Source organism: Clinocottus analis, unplaced genomic scaffold (assembly GCF_023055335.1).
Source record: "Clinocottus analis isolate CAN_PGR_092001 unplaced genomic scaffold, fCliAna1.0.p SCAF_9, whole genome shotgun sequence".
NCBI lineage: Eukaryota > Metazoa > Chordata > Actinopteri > Perciformes > Cottidae > Clinocottus > Clinocottus analis.
Genome location: NW_027176251.1, coordinates 12,001,507 through 12,020,519, shown reverse-complemented (window position 1 = coordinate 12,020,519; position 19,013 = coordinate 12,001,507). Strand labels below are relative to the sequence as shown.

Genomic DNA, 19,013 nt, shown 5'->3' with positions numbered 1-19,013 from the left:
TTGGTTCTTGGTCATTTTACTCTGTGCTTGACAAAGAGCCATTTCTGCCCAAAGTGCTCTTTATCCTTCTGTTTTTTTTGTGGAGCAGAAGCGGTTCACAGAGTCATTTTAGAGGCAGAGAACTCGCAGACAAGTGTATTATTGTTTTGGCTCAGTTGGACAAAACATAGTCTTTGTAAAGGTCAGTTTCAAACCATGCCGTCCCCCCCACACCCTGTTGCCTTTTACACATTGAAATAACGTCTCCTCTAACAGCTCGCATGCCTAATACTGTGTGTTTTCAACTTGAGACAAAGTGCGGGCTCCACACACACACACACACGTACGCATACAGTCATCACCCTCCTATTCTTCTCCACACAGTGGCAGGAAGTTGTCCAGATATCCGCAGGGCCTCTGAAAAAAAAGAGAAGAGCGAGTGAACAAAGTGGGCTGGGTGGTGTCGGAGTTGGAAGGTGTTGGTGCTCGTGGTGATCGGTGATGGGATTGGGCACTTTTTCCCGGTGAGCAGCAGGACGACAGACGCGCCACACAGCTCTAGGTTTGTGTGCAACACTTGTGTGTCGCAGCTGCAGCTCCCGGAGATCAGAGGCAGGTTTACAGCTGGACCGGACTGCTGATCCCGCTGAGCGGGGAAGAGGAAAGGCCTGCAGCCGGGAAACAACCTGAAGATGTCGGCTCTGAGGACGCTTGTGCTGCTGGGACTGAGCTGGACGTGTCAAGGTGAGTCTGCCAGCGCGGTTACCCACAGATTTATCTTTTCTTTCGTACAAAACACGTCACCTGAAACTGCATCCTGTGGCTGTAAGACTGTTTTTAAGGAGTTATTTGTAGCTTAAGCCCATGTGGTTAACATTATATATCATTGTAGATATGGAGTTAACTGTTTGTAATATTCTGGTAAAGACAAAGGAAAAAAGGATTTTATTATTATTATTATTATTATTATTATTATTATTATTATTATATTCCAATTTTTTCCTCCTGCTCCAGAAAAGATCTTTGCTAATCAAGCCAAACTAAAGTGTTTAACACCAAAAATGTCTAATTTCAGCTCTATTGTTCAAACATTTTTCTTTTTTTCTGCTTTGAGTTCACGGTCTCACACACACCTGCCAAGCCCATTGTCCCGCTCCATCACATTCCTCATTGCCACGGTAGCGACCTTCGACCTTTATCAAGTCCCGGCCCACTCCATATCCTGTTGCTATTCACTTCTACTGGACACTTCCTGTTTATGTCGGGTCCATTTCCTGTTTCCCGTTAACGGCTCGTATCAGGACCCACCTTTCATGGCTCGACCTGCATTGTTATGAATAGCTGCTAATGCTCTAAGACAATGAGTGTTTTGAATGTGTGGGCGAGTCGATCCTGCGATAAAACAAACGCTTGCGTGGTGAAATGAATCTGCAAGACCGAATAAAACAATACACACAATGTATTTGCCAACTCTGCAAATACATGTGAATACGAAAGGGATGTTTTTGCCGTTAAAGAGAACCTTGTGACCCTTTTTTGCTTTACATGCGCTTGTCCCCACAGCTGCGTCTGGTGATCCGTGGGGTCAGTGTCCAGTCAACAGGAAGTGTAAGGACAAGTTTGGAAACGGGTCATGTGACAGAGAGTGTATGGAGCCCGAGTGTCTCAGAGACGGCCTCGACTGCCTAAAGGACAGGGGCCACTGCAAGTAAACCACTTTTGCTTTCATTTCCGTCATCATAGACCCATAAAAAAATGTTTTTATGCCAGACAGACTCAGCTTAATGCTTCTTTTTATTATCACTTATTATTGTCATTAACCGGTGTACATGTGCAAAGGAGAATTAAATACTGAATTTTTTTGGGGGGGGGGGGTATTAAGATGCAGGCCACATTATATGCACAAAAATAGTTGTCGGACTCTGAGAATAAAACTTAATTATTGACTTTCGAAAAAGTACATTTAAAGCCAAATATCACATCTCACGGTGTTGGTTGAAAGCTCTGAGCGAGAAAAAAAAGGTAGTAAGTTGACCGTGAAAGGGATTCATCCAAATGTCTTATTCTGTCTCTTTACATCTCTTCATTCCTCTGCATCATGGTTCTCAGTCCGGGCCACATCCAGTACTGCCGCGATCACTACGCCAACTCCCACTGCGAGCAGGGATGCGACAGCGCCCCCTGTGGATGGGACGGCAGCGACTGCTTCACACATCAGAGCCCCCTGTGGGCAAAAGGCACGCTGGTACTTCACGCCAGCCTTCCACACCGCGGGGCCTTCTCCAACAGCTCCCTGCTCTGGGCGCTCAGCGTCCTCCTCCAGTCGCCGCTCATCCTGAGGGGGTCCGCGCCGCTCGCCACTAACAGGAACTTGTTTGACTTCGACCCTCAGCAGCTCGCCCACCTGCTGGCTCAGGCATCTGCGGCCGACTCGAACGGGTAGGTGCAGGGTAATGAACTGAGAAAAAACAGTGAGCAATTAGAAACCGCTGTTGCATAAAACAATACAAATAATCAGGCAGCAGATAAAACAGACAAAACTAAAATAAGGCTACAAGTAGACAAAGAAAGGAGACAATTAACAAAGGCGTCATTAATTTTTATAATTGTCATGTTTTTACGTATGATGTGGTTTCAAACGCTCCGAGATTGTATTCAGACGACGTGCCCAGACAGAACGTGTCATGAAATGATGTAACTGTTCTTTCCTATCGTTTCCCTCTCTCACTCTTTCCTAGCTCCCTCTTTTTCCTCCAAGTGGACAACAGGCCATGCTCCCGTCTGCCCTCTACCTGTTTCCCCTACGCCACTGAGGCAGCCAGTTTCCTGCGTGCCGTCATGTTGCTGAAGCCCGGCTTGTTCCCCACCCTCCCGGAGCTGAAGGCCGTCGTCCGTATTAGGGGTGTCCGAGAGGAAATAGGAAGCAGAGTGGAGGAAACGGTGAAAGAGGAAGTCAAAGGTAGGCTCACAGGTCCTGTTTCCACACGCGCACACACACACATACACACACACACATACACTTATGTCAGAGGCAGCGCTAAATCTGAATTTATTTGTTTTATTTTTTGGAAAGTTTATGATCAGTATGAGGGACTTTCTCTCAAATATAATTGGGGCATTTAGTAAATAGGACTACATATCGATATTCAGGTTTTGCTTTGATAACTTAAATATCACTTTTTCCTTCTAAAAATGTCTTTCTTCCTGGAAGCAAAATCCATTTTTCTGTTCTTCCTCTCAAAGAGCCGACCCCTGCATGGCTGTGGGCCGTGATCGCCGTGGCGGTTGGCCTGCTGCTGGTGCTCGCCCTGGTGGCGTTCCTGGTGGTGAGGAGGGTGAGGCAGCAGCGGGCGCGGAGGGAGGGCGGCAACCGGGTGAGACACCGGTCCACAGTCACGGACAATGACTCCCAATCCAAGGCCTTGGCGCCACACGCAGCCAACCAAGAGCAGAGGGTCAGATCCAGCAGAGAGAAGGAGAAGATCAGCTTGAGGAAAAAGAAGAAAGCAAAGGAGGCGGAGAAGAAGAGAAGGAGGGAACCGCTGGGGGAGGATGCCATTCACATGCGGTGAGACAGGGGAGAGGATGTGTTGTCTGCTGAGTGATGATGTCATGTAGACAAATGTAAAACAAGTGAGACTTGTTGTTTTTTTTCAAAAAGGCCAAATGGCACTTTTTTCCTGCTAATCAATTAGATATCATCTTTATGCTGTATTTATGTTTCTCTTTTCTTCCTCACATACTATATATATATATATATATATATATATATATATATATATATATATATTCACAATGCTTCCAATGATTTCAACCTGCAACAGTTTATTAATACGTCCATGCCAAACATTTGCTATTTCTCACCTCTCAAATTTATATTTTTGACGCATATCTCTGTTTGAATTAATTAGCTACAGGTTTGTGCCTGGGACCAGGATTTTTTTCCCTATTGAGTAACATGTTACACTGAAGATTTAATGTTTAATTGATTCATCTAAAATAATTATGAAACGGTTAGTCGGAACCTTTTGTTGCACGTCATGACGCTGAACATTTCAGGATCCTGCTCATTTCCTCAAAGACAACGCATGCATGTTTTAGGAAGGACGTGCAGTATTATTGTGCTTGGGTGTCGGATAAATCGAAATAGGAAAAAAAAGACCACATGGAAACTACAAGTTGACTCCATGTGTTCATCAAAACGGTATTTTTTGGTCTCCAGGCCCCACAAAAGGGACCAGGATATAGGAAGTGACACCGACTTTACCCAGAGTTCAATGGAGGACATCAATGCGAGATGCTCCAAACGACAGGAGGAACCCTCCATCTGTGACCACAGGAGCCCGGAGCAGAAACACTACCGGGCCGGAAGCTCACAGCCGCGCAGGCCGGCTCAACGTAAGCTTCAACATCCATTTATTCATTTACTCACTTACTCACTCATTCTTACAACAGAGTAATCAGTGTTGAAGATCCAAACCACAAAGACATCCATAATACGTCACAATACTTGAACAAACTAAAGAACAAGACAATACATAAACTCAACACCAAGAGGACAACAAAACAGTGAGATACTTTGCTTGTTGCATTATTGCTTGTAGTGGTTTCACTAGTCTGAAATGTGCTGTGTGAATAACACCTCTTGATTGTATTGTTATTTGTCTACTGAGACTTTTTTTTAATCCACACATAATACAGTACAGCATATAGTACAATGCTGAAATACAGCCTATATTAACTGTCAATCAGGACTCACTGTGACGTTAATCCTGACACTCGTCAGGTGCGATCCATCTCAAATGTGTTGTGTTCTCCCTCAGCTCCACCTAGAGGATGGGAGAGAAACGCCATTCCTCCTCCACTGCTCAGTCCTCCCCAGCAGGTCTGTCCTTTTGTTTTGGTTTTAAATGTTTTGCTCAATTTAATGTGTCCATGTTGTGTTATTTAGGACTTTAACTGTTGGGGCTGTATTTGCTTATTCTGCTTCTGGACTTGTACTGTTATTTAGGTTTGAAATGTGTATTTCGTGTATGTTTGTTCTATTTATTCATCGCGGCGCTGGTGTGTTGGCAGTCAGCCGAGTGGTGTGGCCCGGACGGCTCTGTGGTTCTGATCCGAGCGGTTCGCAGCGGGCTGGACCGAGTGGTCTTGGAGCTGCTGCGAGCGGGAGTACCGGTCAACAACACGGATCATACTGGTAACGCATCTGTGTCAGTTACTAATAGTTTGGTGAACGTCTGACTCAAACCAAAAAAACTCAGCCAAATAGTGTTTGCAAGTGAAGCTTGGCGCCTGATTTGGCCTTATTGAAGTAAGTTTTTTAAACGTCTTTTAACTCAAAAGGCAAGAAAATGTTTGGGGGTTCTTAACTTTTATAACAGTTAAAACAGTTCATCCTGAAGGAAACAGGATTATCTGCACCAAATTTAATTCAAAGGCATTTCAGAACAAAATAAGAACAATAAAAAAATTGTCAACCTGCTGGTGGCGCAAGGTGTCACCAAAGTCATACGCTTCAACCATGAATACACATTTTGAAAATCTTATTTTAGATAGATAATTCAGTCTGGACCAACCTGCCGCTCGCTTGTCTAAGAAACGTACCTGTGCTGAACGTTCGTGTCCACATGTGATGACTGGGTGAAGCTCACCTTGGAGAAAGACAAGATAGAGCTCTTGAGCACGCCATTATTTTCTGACACCTGTACACTGACGGGGCTGAGTAACTGGTGTAACTTACCCCGTCTCTCTCGCGTCCTCTTTTTGTGTCCCTCCTTTCCCGTCCTGTGCTCATGTCTCCATGGCTTCTTCCTCTTCCTCCTCCAGCTCCCCTGCTGCCCTCCTCTGACTCTGATCAAAGTTAACGTGCTGTCGGGCTCAAACTCGGGTCGATGCACACGTTGCTCATCTTTCTCCTCGCTTTCGCTGTCTCTCTGTCTTCCTCTGTTTACGCCTCTTGTTTTTTTTCCCGTTCTCACTTTAGCTGAAACTATTCCTCCATCCCTTCATCCTCCCTCTCTCTCACCATCTTGGGCTCGACTCTGTTGTGTAATGGTTGTTCATTGGCTGACTTACTCCTTCCTCCCTTCTTCCCCCTGGCCTCCCCTCCACTCACACTGTCTCTCTCAGGGAGATCCGCCCTGCACTGGGCATGCTCAGTAAACCATCTCACCCTAACAAGGACTCTCATCCGCTACGGGTCGGCTGTGGACCTGCAAGACAACAAGGTAAGTTCTGACTGTTTCTTTATCACGCGTCATTGAGGAGGACTCAGAACCACGTTTAGAGCTGTGCGTTGCTTTCGTTATTTACACCCACCAGACGTCACAGATGAATGTCGTTTTTTATGATTATTTCTCTTCCAGGGTGAGACGGCGCTCTTCCTCTCCGCCCTCCATGGTTGCTATGACACGACCAGACTTCTCCTCCTCCACGGCGCCAACCTTGAGCTGCACGACCGGAGAGGACGCCGGCCGATCGACGTGGCCAGGGAGGGCATTCACCACCAGGTCCTGGAACTCCTGTTGGCTCACCAAATTCAGAGAGGGCCGGTTCCCGTCGACACGGCCAACGACATGCTGTGGGAGGAGCGCGCTCTGATGTACTCGCCGTGGGTGGGCTCGCAAGGCATGCCTGGAAGAAGTGCCTCCTTCTCTGGGATCGTAGGGCATCGAGATATGACCCCACCTCCACAAAAGTAGGTTTCAGCATGATGACAACCTTCTGAATAGTTGCCGCCAGATAAGTGAATGAGAAATGTAGTTCATTAGTGCAAATGTAGTGTTTATGTAGCTATTTGGGGAAAAAAATATAAAACGTTTGGAGCCCTATGCGAATGCAGTTACTGTTGTGACAAAAACTTCTATGGTGGTGCATTCGAAGACACTCTTAAGCTGAAGGTACATGTTTTTCTTGGTCAATGTGTGGCAGTTTAATGGTATGATGACTTTCTTGTCTTGCCAGTGATTGGTCGATGAGCCGAGTGCAGTACCCCTCTCCCCAGAACTGGCGACCGCAGCTCAACCAATCAGCAACAGCGCTGGTCCCACCAAGAGTCATGGGCCGCTCCCCTCGGCCAATCAGCACCTTACAGGAGGTGACCTCGGAAGACGAGGATCGCGATAGGCATCAGGAAGTCCCCAGAGCTGCAACACCTCACTTCCTGTCGCCCCAGCCTGCCCCTCGGCAGCGTTCCTTCTCCTGCACCCAGCATGCATTGCAGCGCCGCTCCATCACCCACCAGCCAGAGCCCAATTATGTTATTGTGACAGACAGAACAGCCAACGAGCTCATAGAAAGAGTGGTTGTTTCACCTCCCACAGATGCTGCCGCCCAATCAGATCGGCAGCATTTCCTGAGCGGTGACAATCCCACTCGAGCAGAGCAAGCAGCGGCGAGTTCAACAAATTCAGAGCAGAAATCCAGAGGTGAGAGGTCAAACAACACATCTGACTCAACACAAACAGCCTTGTAGAGAAAACCAGCAACAAGACGGCAGCTGCCTTTCAATTCAGCCCAAAAGAAGAACATGCGAAGATAACGACTTCCTCCAAAGATATAGTGAGATCTGAATTATTATTCAAGAAGCATCTGCTGGGTGTGGCCTGACAGACATGACGGTTAGATTATTAGTTACATTTCTGTGAAATTTAATCCCAACAGCATCTCCCCAGTTTTCACTCAGCCTTGCCTAAATTATTATTATTATTATTATTATTATTATTATTATTATTATTATGATGATGTTTTACTAAGGAGGGTTTAATGTCCTTGTACATTGTTACACTCCAGTCAAATAGTTCATGAAGCATCATGTTTGAGATGCATGGAGTCAACCGTGTGAAGATCAGTCACGCTGTATCATCTCGTGAATCTTGTTGCCTGTATTGTAATATATTCACATTGTCTTGACGTCTAACGGGTTGTATTTTAATCATTCCAGAAACATTCAAAGAGAATTCTTTATTTTTATTAAACGTGTCTGTGTTGCAGAGAGGTGTCAGAATCCTGCTGATTCACGCAATCAAGTGATGTTTAATGCAAATTTGATCAGTTTGACTGATATTGTGATGTTCAATGATCAAACATCAGCTTGATCAGAAGTGTGTCGTTTTCAAAATACAAATGATGAATACTACTAGAAATACCTCAAAAGCATGACAGATGAAATTTAGTAATCTTGTTTTTTATTAGAATGACTAATGACCTGACTAACACTGTCAGTCCCCTCGGGAAGCTTCACCTTAATCAGGAAGGGAGGAAGGTCAGATAATAGTCTGCGCTCTGGGAGTCTCCAAATGTTAGAACTACTTTGGGTTGTTGACTCGCGGTACTCAACCAGAGATCTGTGAACCACGGGCTCATGCCAGCAGCCGCTTTCCTGAGGAAACGTCCTGCTCTGCGTCGCCTGTTCCGCGACCAGAGGAGCAGTCGGCGACTTCAGAGGGATGTTAGGTGTCTTATCGGTGTGCTCCTCCATTGTTTTCGAGTTGTTTCATAGATATGATCAGTTATTGTAGAGATGACACCTAAAGGTGCTTCAAAACAATTTTAGAATATGTCACATTCCAATTGGGGACATTTTGTTTCCTTGGTTACACTTGGATACATTTGGAGATTTGGGCAACATTTGGGAACAGGGCTGAGCTTTTTTTCACCAATGTCTCAAAATGCACCTCAACGGTCATATTGAAGGCTATAATACATTATACATATAACATATATTAGAATTATGAAAATAAAGTTGCATAAGTTTTTTCCAATCACACTAAAGTTTCAAATATAGAGGGCCTATTTTCTGGTTTGTACATCCTGTATATCCTACTAAAGTAAGCCTGACATGTTTTGTATGTTTGGAAATGTTATGTATCGCTACTAGAATTGACATATTTTTTTGTTGGAACGTTTTTTTTTACATGAATTTCTCAGGAAGGAACAAAGCAAACACGACTTCCACACTTCTATAGAGTTGTAAATGACACGAATGGTGTTAAATTATGCAAAGCTGGCTCGTGCCTGGATCACCTGCACGCGCATGTAGATCAAGAAGCTGTCGGGATTTAGCACAATTAGCACCTTTGTATCAAACCTTGCACAAAAACCCACAGTAGCAACAAACAAAAAAAAGGAAATGAATCTCCTCGTATAACGCCATCATTGTTTTCAATGACACTGAACCCCAAGTTGCTCCTTAGATGCTTAACAGCAGCTTCTAATACTTACGATGGTGACACGCAGAGCCGTCAAAGTGCATGTTGAACCTGTATATGACATTTTAAATAGATAGCCTGACTGGAATCCAGGCTGGGTCTTCAGATGAAGAGAAACAAAAAGCTCAAACTCTTTCTCGTGGGAAGGGAGGAAATGGTGCTGCATTTACAGCTTTATTACCTGTTAAAACTGATACAACACGTTCCCACGCGCCTTCGCCGACGATTGACATGAGAATGAGCTACAGCGAGAGACTTGCTTCCTTTAAACTAACGTCCATTAAGAATCGTTTTACGCACGCCAAGAATGCATTCTTTACGCAGCAAATACTGACTTTAGCCCATAAGAACTGTTCCTTTTCTTAAATAAATATGTTTACATGGAGAAAACTGTTTTTTTTACTCAATTTCGAATTTCAAGTCAGGAAGATTTGACATTACGCACGACAATGCCAACTTGTACGCACTGCTTCCCCTCTTAAAAGTATGTATTTCGTTGCTTTAAATTTGAACAAAAATTATGAAAGAAAAGATGTTTGTATAATAATACAAATGCTAATGATATATTAATGTTATAGTTGTTTAAAGTAAAGCGAGGGTTGAAGCTCGTTCCACTGTGTGAAACGTCACCGCATGGCGCCTTTCATTCTCACTTGTGTGTCACCACACAAGCCCACACTTATGCATATTCCCCCTTAAGACACGTGCCAGCAAGCAATCAATGAACGCGTAGGCCAGGTTTAGTAATTTTTTCCTTTTGTTTATTTGCAAATGACAAGATAAAATAAATTAAGGTGCAAAAATACTTCACAATTTCTAACACATTGAACACGAATCGGCCCGTAAAGGCCGTAGCAGCACTTGGAGTGGTCACAATAGATTTACAATATCTACAAATGTATCAGACTTTACTGGAAAGCAGGAGAGGCCAGAGTTCAATACATTGCACAGAAAATGTCTTTGTAGACAGGCAGATGAACAGCACATGTTCTTATGTTGATATTAATATTAATCGGCATTATAAAGTCATTCAAAGTTCAGGTTCTGCAATCACGGGGTGGGGATCAGGGCCACGGCCTCCACATTGACTGGCTGAGCGTTTGGCACTGGGGCGCGCTCTGTTTGCTCGCTCGACTCGCGGCTTTGTGCGTCGGGAGGGGAGTTGATGTGCCAGAGCTTTGCAATTCCCCGCGGGTCTGTACGCAACGCTGCACAGTGGTGAGGGCAGGCGCGCACAGTCTGTGCCCGGATCTCTGGATCAGCAACCGAAGAATAGACCTGGAGGACTTCCTGAGAAGAAGGGAGCCGGAGGATTGTTCTTCGGTTGTTCTGTGGGCGCCTGCGAGGTCGGACTCTGAGCGGCAGAAGCGAGCGGCGAGAGACGCGTCCAGTGCCGCTCCGAGCCACAGCCCCTTCCCCTCAGGCCCCAGGAACTTAGCCGCTCCCTGGAGGCAGGTGGAGAAGCCGTCATGGTAAGAGTGTTTCTGACCTCCTCCACCGTCACCCCCACCACTCCCTCCTTCAGCCCTCCCGTTTCTTTCAGCGGTGTTCCGCAGGAAGAGGACGGTGTGCTCGAGTATCTCAGCTTTCTCCACTCTGCGCTGAGACGCGTCCTAGGACGGAAACAAGGTGTCAATCAACAGTTTTACAGCCCCACTCTAAAAGGTTCCCTGTCGTACGTTGAACAAGTAGACCACCCGAGTTGTGTGGTCCTTACCTGTCGCAGAAACAACAGAGTCTTCAGGCTCTCCAGGCTGCGGTTCATTCTCTCCCTTCGACGCCTCTCCACCTGAGGTTTGAGGCTCTGCGAGGCAGAAACGAGAGTAGAATGAATGAAGTGAGACTAAGATATGGATTTGAGTTCTAGGTGAAGTTACAGAGTCATGTGCATCAGACAATACAGACGCTGGTGTTGGGCTATATGAAATAATCCAAAATATTGAATGAAAGCATAAATGATACAAGTACCTTTCTTTCGGCCTTTGCGTCCTCTGAATCCTGAAGCAATTTCATGATTGTATTCCAAGACCTGGAAGCTGCAGCTCTGCCAGGATTTCAGTCAAAAGCTGAATGTGACATCAAAAACCGTTGTGACAGCTTTTATGTCGTAGTGGGCGTGACTTTTGGCTCCACCCACAACCTGTGATCATAGATTTTATATTACTCCAGGTTTTCTACTCCATGATTAACGACTTACCAAGTGGTTTATGTCTCAATATTCAACATTACAAGTATACGCCTGTTTTGTTGTGTCTCTTTTTCTCTGACAGTCTGCTCAATTTACAAGTAAATGTTGAATGACAATTAAGTTAGACGCGAACTATTTTATGTATGTATTAATCCCAATATACATTGACTTCTAATTTCCCTTTTAAACATGCTCTTCAGTGTCTGTTGTTAACGCATTTTGATCAAGAGGAAAACCGACTGAACGACGCGCTTCGGCCCTTCCCCAATCTGCGGGCACGTGCGCTGCGCTGCCCTGCTGAGTGTCAGTGACACGCGCCTGTAAAAGGTGTTACCCGCACGTGTGTGTAGTTTTACATATGTGAGAGAAAGCAACACACATCCGCCAAAACAGCGTGAAGCTCAGAGAAATGACCCTGGGTGATTCTCTCACCATTATCATGAACGGCCAAACGAGACACGTCCTCAGGCGACACTGTCCGAACAAAAGGAGTGTGAAGACGAGAAAACCTTTTGAATAGTCACTCTTTCACTGACTCACTGATGATTTGAGCTTCTCACGAATTCCAAAAAAAATCTGCAACATGGGTGTTTCGGCGTGCGTAAGAATCTACTCTCTCATGTGCATGTCCTTAAACTGTCGTCTCTTTGGCGAATAAACACATAGAAAATGTAAAACTATAGCTCAAAATTCTATATATCTAATTCAAACCACGTGTGCTAATGTACAAACAATCTGCAAACTCTGCAAACTATAGCACATATTTTTCACTCATAAAATGAGATTTTACGCACGGCTCAGCAAATGCCTGTACAAATAATGACATTAAAATCAAAAGGCATGTCTTACAATGTCATTACTACAAGCAACGCGTGGGAACCCGAAAGCCACTTCTCCCCCAAACACTCTTTGTTATGACGTATGAATTCTAACACGTAATAAAGTGTGAATACAGCCACCCTCGCCAATTTACCCATGAGAAAGAGTTGAAGGAGCTTATTTTTGCACATCGGACAGTCTCGGACATTCAGTAAACAAAACTGGATCAAGTCATGTGCCAAATGTTCCCGGATCATACCTACAACTATTACTATATGTTTAAATACATGTGTCCCATGATTCTGTAGTTCTCGAGGACAACAGCGATGCGCGTAAAGTTGATCCTTTTACGCGCGACTCTTCCAATTGCCGTGATTAGTTACAGTACTCTTGTCACATGCAAACATTCTCACACCCTCGTCAAACACCAGGGGTTGGCTATTCACTGATACGATTATTCTGAGTGTCCCACGTGTGTGTGTGGGAACCTTCGCGCCACCTCTCCTCCATGCACACTTTGTAAGCGAAGTATCGGATCTAACAGGCAATAAAGTGAGGATGAAGCCTGTTGCTCCATGTTCCCATGAGAACGAGCTGGGGGACTCGCTCCCACTCTCACACGTATTCAACATTTGTTGACGTTTCGACTTCAGGACGTTTGTTTATATTTATTTATTGCCTTTTGGTCTGGAGAACATGTGTCAACCGCAGTCTCCTCACAACAATTGTCGATCTTGTATGCACATTGCTTATTAAAAGCAGTTCGTTTCGCAGCGACGGACGATGTTTATCGAGTGTCAGTATAAAATAGAAAATGAAATGTAGTGTCTCTTGTGTGGTTTTAACTGATGGAGCAACATAAAATCAGCATTATATAGCTGCTCGAGGTGGAGCTAGTTTAAGGCTTAGTCCTGTGTCATATGGTCAGGGACTTTTTCGATGAGGTCACCAGATGACATAAGGGCTCATGAGATGATTATTTGTACAACAAACAACAAATACAGTTCTGCGGCACAAATATGTGATACTTTATGACCTCTCTGTATTTTTGTGTTTGAGATAATGGATAATAAGAAATAATAGTTTGACTTGTTGGGGCCTGAAACAGTAATTCAATGGAAGCCATCATCACCATCATCTGAGAAGTTGAGAGAGGAACAAGACAATTAGGCACCACTAAGGCTAAACCTTAAACATGTGTTGTATTAATATGTAAAACGTATAATATTTATGATAAAGTAACATACAATGGATACAATTGACTTACATGTGCTTCATTATTTTACTAAATCATTTTGATTATAAGTACATGTATTGCGTAAATATACCAAACTACAACTTGACTATCACATATTGTTCTGTTGATTTTAGAGTTTAGTTATGACTCATAAGTTAATGAAACTGCCTTAAATTACTTTTCATTTTGTTTGTTTTTTTGCTGCTGGATCAAACTGTGTGTCCCTTTGTTATTTGACTAGACACCTATTCACTGAACCCTTTTGATGTGCACGTGCAGCAGCTCCAGCAGCACGCGACATCATCACACCTCATGCAAACACGCGCCGGCTGAAAAACGCAACAACAGACTGAATTCTTTGAAAGAAGCCCAATTGTAACTTGTACAAGTACTTTTGAAAACACGTTTGTATTAGAATAGCTCTACTTGTCAACAGTGACATATAGAAAAATACTATTTCAGCTGAGTTGTCTACCAGGTTGTATATTGCTTTGCTTATTCATCAGCCATATTTTGGCACGTGCCATATGCCTTCGTTAAAAAAGAAGAAATATCGCGTAGCATTAAAAAATGTAATTTTATTAACTTGGAAGAGCTTTATGTTCACATAAGACACGTCAACACGTCACTCTGATGCTGACAGAGACTTAACACCGAGTCCACGCGCGGAAGCTGCATAGCTCCAATCATAATGACTTCTGATAACGAATATGGAAGAACAACGGGGGCAACCTCGGTGCGTGATTTGCATCTGAGTGACCAGTGTGTGTGAAATGAGTGCGTGGGAACCTGAACGCTCACAGCCCTCCACACACTTCTTATAATGACGCACTAATACTAACAGGTAATAAAAGAGCAATGAACGCGCGTCGCTCTCTCGTTCCCACGAGAAAGAGACAGAACAGCGTCTCCCAGGCCAGCTCATCGTGGCACGGCAAAAGGTCGGACTATACTGCAGGTTGTTTGCCAAAACAGTCAATAAATACATAAATAAAGTTCACATTGTCAATCCAGTGTCAACATTTAGAAAAAGTAGAAAGAAACAACGGATAAATACAAACAACGGCTCGGTTCCAATGTGTGTCTGTTGTGTGTCCGCTGGGATCGGCTCCAGCGCCCCATGACCCTGAACAGGATAAGCGGTTCACATAATGGAAAGGAAAATACATTAATTCAGGATTTCTCCTAATTAATACTTAGTCTAATGATATGTTAATATGAATTCTGGGCTATTAGGAATCCTCACTAAATTCGTGGCACATAATTGTATTGATAACTAACTAACTCACGTGTATATATATATATATATATATACGTGTGTGTGTGTGTGTGTGTGTGTGTGTGTGTGTGTGTGTGTGTGTGTGTGTGTGTGTGTGTGTGTGTGTGTGTGTGTGTTGAAACAATCCAGATAGATAGATAGATAGATAGATAGATAGATAGATAGATAGATAGATAGATAGATAGATAAAACCACAATCATAAAGCTTTAACCGAACAAGTCCTGTGAGTGTGGCTGGACTTCAAAGGGCTGCCAGTCTGGAGGTGTGAAGACACGTTTGGTTTCCTGTGAATTTACACCGGACACGCGCGGAAAACAAATGGCTGAGCAGCTGGGGGCCACGCAGGAGGCAGGATGAATACTAATGACGATGAAGACACACGTGGACAGGAGTGGGAGGGTTTTCAGATGATTCAACCTCGTCAGGTAAACGGTTTGTTAAAGAAAATGGATTCGGATAGAAATTTATGACGATGGACTGAAATAAAGCTGGGACATTTAATGCTGGGGGTAGTCTGAAGAGGTTTGACAGGCACTCTGCTGTTACATTGCCAATGTATTATACTTTTTCTACTAACATATAGGAAATTACATATCATAATCAAAGAGATTTGGGAACAAAAAGTTTGGTCAGACTTCTTAAAGAACAGAACAATATGGCTCACTGGCAGGGCTGTAAAGTGAATCTGGAATTTTACGATTTCTTGACACATTTTTTGGGGATACATTTTGCACATAGTGCTCCAGGCTATGTAATTGTCTTTTTTGTATTATATTTTTTGTATGTATATGTATTGGTTTCATCCAAAAAGGCATTCAGTGTGTGAGCAGGGCTATCTTTGATGCCTTTGAAGGTGTCCTGAACTCTTTGGCCTCATGGCCAGACTTCACAACTGCAGGATGGAGCTCTGCAGGAGGAGTTTCACACCTCCTCAAACTAAAAAAAGCCTGCAGCTTGAATTGAAAATAAATCATTGAATACGATGCTTTTTCATTTTTAAAAAGGTCTTTATTTTATTATTAAAAAAAGAATACTTCTCACCACGGACATTCTGAATAAATTAGTGTGCAAAATAGACAAGATATATATATTTAAAGGGAATACATGTTGTTCACAGAGATGTCGTTGATGCCAGCAGACTGAATGCGTGGGGCGGCGTGGGGCTCTCCCAGCCTCCAACCCTGAGGTCCCACACCTGGAAATGTGACGGGTGAAATCAATCATTATCCTCTTCAGTATCTTGGAAACATGACAGCAGATGTGGCAAAGCAGTATGAAGGAGGACAGAGATGCTGCAGTTTCAGAATACTCACCTCTTAATTTGCTTTTAAGCACAGCGGCAGCGGACGCCGTGATCCAGCTCACGTGTGTCCCCCCCCCCAGTTTGGGAGAGTCTGCGTGCCGTCAGCAGACCAGAGGGCTGCCCCGCTGTGCTCGTTTCGAAGCATTCAAAGTACAGATAAATGAGTTTTTTTATACAATATTTACAGTGACCAGTCTTGAACCCTGTTACGAGTTATCAGACGTCCAAAGGCCATTGTTGGCGCGGGTGAAATTCAAATATTCATTCAAGAACAGTACAATTGGACCCCAGTGAATGTTAAACAGTAGTTAAAAGTGATTATATTTTTAATTTCAGAGGTCACGGCCTGGTAATCAGGGCCATGGCCTCCACAACGTCTGGCTGACCGGGCTGCTCTGGGCCCGGCTCGGTTTGCTCGCTCGTCTCATCTCAGGCGGGATTTGTCTCCGGGCCCGTTGGGGAATCTTGGGAAACCTCTGCTGGACTGGAAGCCCGTATGGATGAGCGGCGCCGAAGTCTGGCGTTTGCAGTTTGTGCTTGGACTTTTGCCTCAGCATCCGAAGAATGGACTTTGTGCGCGGCAGCGAGTTGGAGGCCGAGTGGGCTTCTCCGGTTCTCCTCTGAACATCAGTGTCGGAGTCTGAGCGGGAGAAGCTAGCAGCGAGAGACGTGTCCAGTGTCGCTCCGAGCCACAGGCCCTTCCCTTCAGGTCCGAGGAACTGAGCGGCTGTCTGCAGGCAGGTGGAGAAGCCGTCTTGAGAGGAGTGTTTCTTACCGCCATCACCCCCAGCAGAGGATGGAGAAGCAGCAGAGGCTCTCGTCTCGTCTCCTTTAGCAGTTTTCTGCAGGAAGCGGACTGTGTGCTCAAGGATCTCTGCTTTCTCCACTCTGTGCTGAGTCCCACCCTGTATGACGACATCAGCATCAGTTAATGAAGTCTGCTGGCACTAAGATACATAATGGTGCAATAACTTCACCTCATTTCATAACATTCTATATCTTAACCTATGCAAATGTTCAAATGCCCCTGGATGTCTTTCATATTGAAATTAAGAAGAGTACAGTATGTTTCATGACATGTTTCAGAGTGAAAATACATGTTTGGAAAACTGAAAGGACAAAGAAACATAATTTCCTTTCACAATATACGAGTACACTTGAAGTTCTTTGTTTGGTTTTACCAGTTGTTGTGGCTCTTGAAGCAACATTGTCCTCAGACGCTCTAAACTGCGGTTCATTCTTTCCCTTCGACGTTTCTCAACCTGAGATTTTATGAACTAGAAAGAAAGAACAATGGTGGTGGGGATGATGCAAATGTACAGCAGTGGAACATTTTAGAAAAATTTACTTTGATGAAAAAGTTTTCTTCCAAGCGTTAAGGTTTTGTCTGAGACACTTCTGTTGCTGCCACATCACAGTGGTCTATACTTGATATAAACACAATTTAAAACATAAATGAAGATTTATTTCTTTACCTTTCTTTCGTTTGTTGCATCCTCCGTTTGCTGTAGCAGTTTCATTGTAGCCAGAGGTCCAGTGTGCCCAGGTCAAAGAAGTTCCTTCACTGTGAGCAATGTGGCTGGTGTCTGGCTGCTTCTTTTACCTCCAGGCCTGACTCCTCCCACCGCCACATTTTACAGTCGCACCACCCCTTAGCTCCTCCGCCCCACCCCCATCCCCTCGTTTGATTTTGAATTCAATTAAACTTAAGTTTTTACCCATTACTGATCTGAGTACTTTACTTTTTCCCCACATGGAAAAAAAACATTCAAATCTATGTGTGCTTAAAACAGAAGACACAACGTATGAAACATTACGCGACACCGTGCGTAAACTTTAAAATGCATCTTCAATTTACTTCAAAACAATGAATACACAATTTATTTTCTTTGGAATGCATACCTGGTATACAGCCAGCAGTAACCCTTACTGTTACTTTAAGTATCGCTTTTTACATTGAAAAACAGTACACAAAAATGGAAAATAATAGATATTTCCTAATAGATATTTCCTCGAGCACTAAAAAGTAAGTACATTTTTGTTGATGTATATTGTTATCTAAAAGGTGTGATACCAGATATCAGTGATGGGGTCGGTTACTTCAGCTGCGCCACCGAGAGCGCGTAAAACACATTTGTGTACCACGGCAGGTTAATAGATAGGCACTTATATCAATCTCTTTAATTGGTTTATGAATGTACCAAAACCGGCAACATCTTCTTTACAGGCTTTACGTGTTATACTGTCAAAAGCATTCATTATCTTGCTCACAAACAGGTTTTTTGAGGGATTATTTCCCGTCTTTCTTTCTTTGAATCCCTCGCTCACCATGGGGCATCTGCTGACGCGTCGCCGTTCACGCCTTTACATTTGTTAGTCGGTCCGCGGGGCGAAGATGCAACAGGTCAACATTTTTGCATTGACACCTTGGTGTCGCAGCGGCCCACGCGTGCCTTTTGGGCATCTGCCTCGTGCTCTCGCGCCCCGTTAAGCAGCGCTGCAGTTGCTCGACATTTGCTCGTGAAAACCCTTTGATGTTGCCAGAGGACCATGGGAAAGCCGAGGGACGTCCGCCACGCACACGTGGCAGCTTTTATTGTTTAACAAGTGGTGTGAGCCCTCGGGGGTCCTTTGGCAGATGTAGAGTAATTAACCCCTTTGATGGCATTAGCGCAGCAGCAACGTGCTTTTTAGGAGACAGGGTTGCCACACAGCGACTCTTACCGGGGAGAGAGAGGAGCACCCTATAATGAAGAAATACTACGTGGTGATATCAAGTTTGAAGTGTCAGTTACTTCCATTGTGATGTGACTTTATCCGTGTAGGCTAATATATAGTTAGTTGTTTCATTACCTAAAAAGTGAATTCAGGAATATACATGTGAGCACCATATTATGTCAAATTAAACGATGATGATACAGAACCGCTCTATTCAGCAGGGCAAGCAGTTAGTGTTAGTGCTTTAGTGGTGCAAATGCTCCAACACATGTCCAGT

The 19,013-nt window shown here is 44.1% G+C and overlaps 3 protein-coding genes across 3 annotated transcripts; 1 reads left to right on the top strand and 2 right to left on the bottom strand.

Moving 5' to 3' along the window:
• The first annotated feature begins 590 nt into the window (after nucleotides 1-590).
• On the top strand, nucleotides 591-7,666 carry notchl (notch receptor, like). Its single transcript, XM_068569780.1, has 11 exons — nucleotides 591-723; nucleotides 1,543-1,687; nucleotides 2,089-2,418; nucleotides 2,718-2,938; nucleotides 3,223-3,547; nucleotides 4,202-4,377; nucleotides 4,803-4,864; nucleotides 5,056-5,179; nucleotides 6,112-6,209; nucleotides 6,348-6,679; nucleotides 6,946-7,666. The coding sequence occupies exons 1-11, from the start codon at nucleotides 672-674 to the stop codon at nucleotides 7,454-7,456; spliced, it is 2,376 nt and encodes a 791-aa protein (XP_068425881.1). The 5' UTR covers nucleotides 591-671; the 3' UTR covers nucleotides 7,457-7,666.
• Nucleotides 7,667-10,255: 2,589 nt separating this feature from the next.
• LOC137781806 (transcription factor HES-2-like) lies at nucleotides 10,256-11,204 on the bottom strand. The gene is made up of 3 exons (XM_068570800.1): nucleotides 11,160-11,204; nucleotides 10,909-10,995; nucleotides 10,256-10,804 (listed from the first exon to the last, which is right to left on the bottom strand). The coding sequence occupies exons 1-3, from the start codon at nucleotides 11,202-11,204 to the stop codon at nucleotides 10,256-10,258; spliced, it is 681 nt and encodes a 226-aa protein (XP_068426901.1).
• Nucleotides 11,205-16,371: 5,167 nt separating this feature from the next.
• LOC137780731 (transcription factor HES-1-like) lies at nucleotides 16,372-17,538 on the bottom strand. The gene is made up of 3 exons (XM_068568919.1): nucleotides 17,494-17,538; nucleotides 17,200-17,295; nucleotides 16,372-16,923 (listed from the first exon to the last, which is right to left on the bottom strand). The coding sequence occupies exons 1-3, from the start codon at nucleotides 17,536-17,538 to the stop codon at nucleotides 16,372-16,374; spliced, it is 693 nt and encodes a 230-aa protein (XP_068425020.1).
• Nucleotides 17,539-19,013: the final 1,475 nt, after the last annotated feature.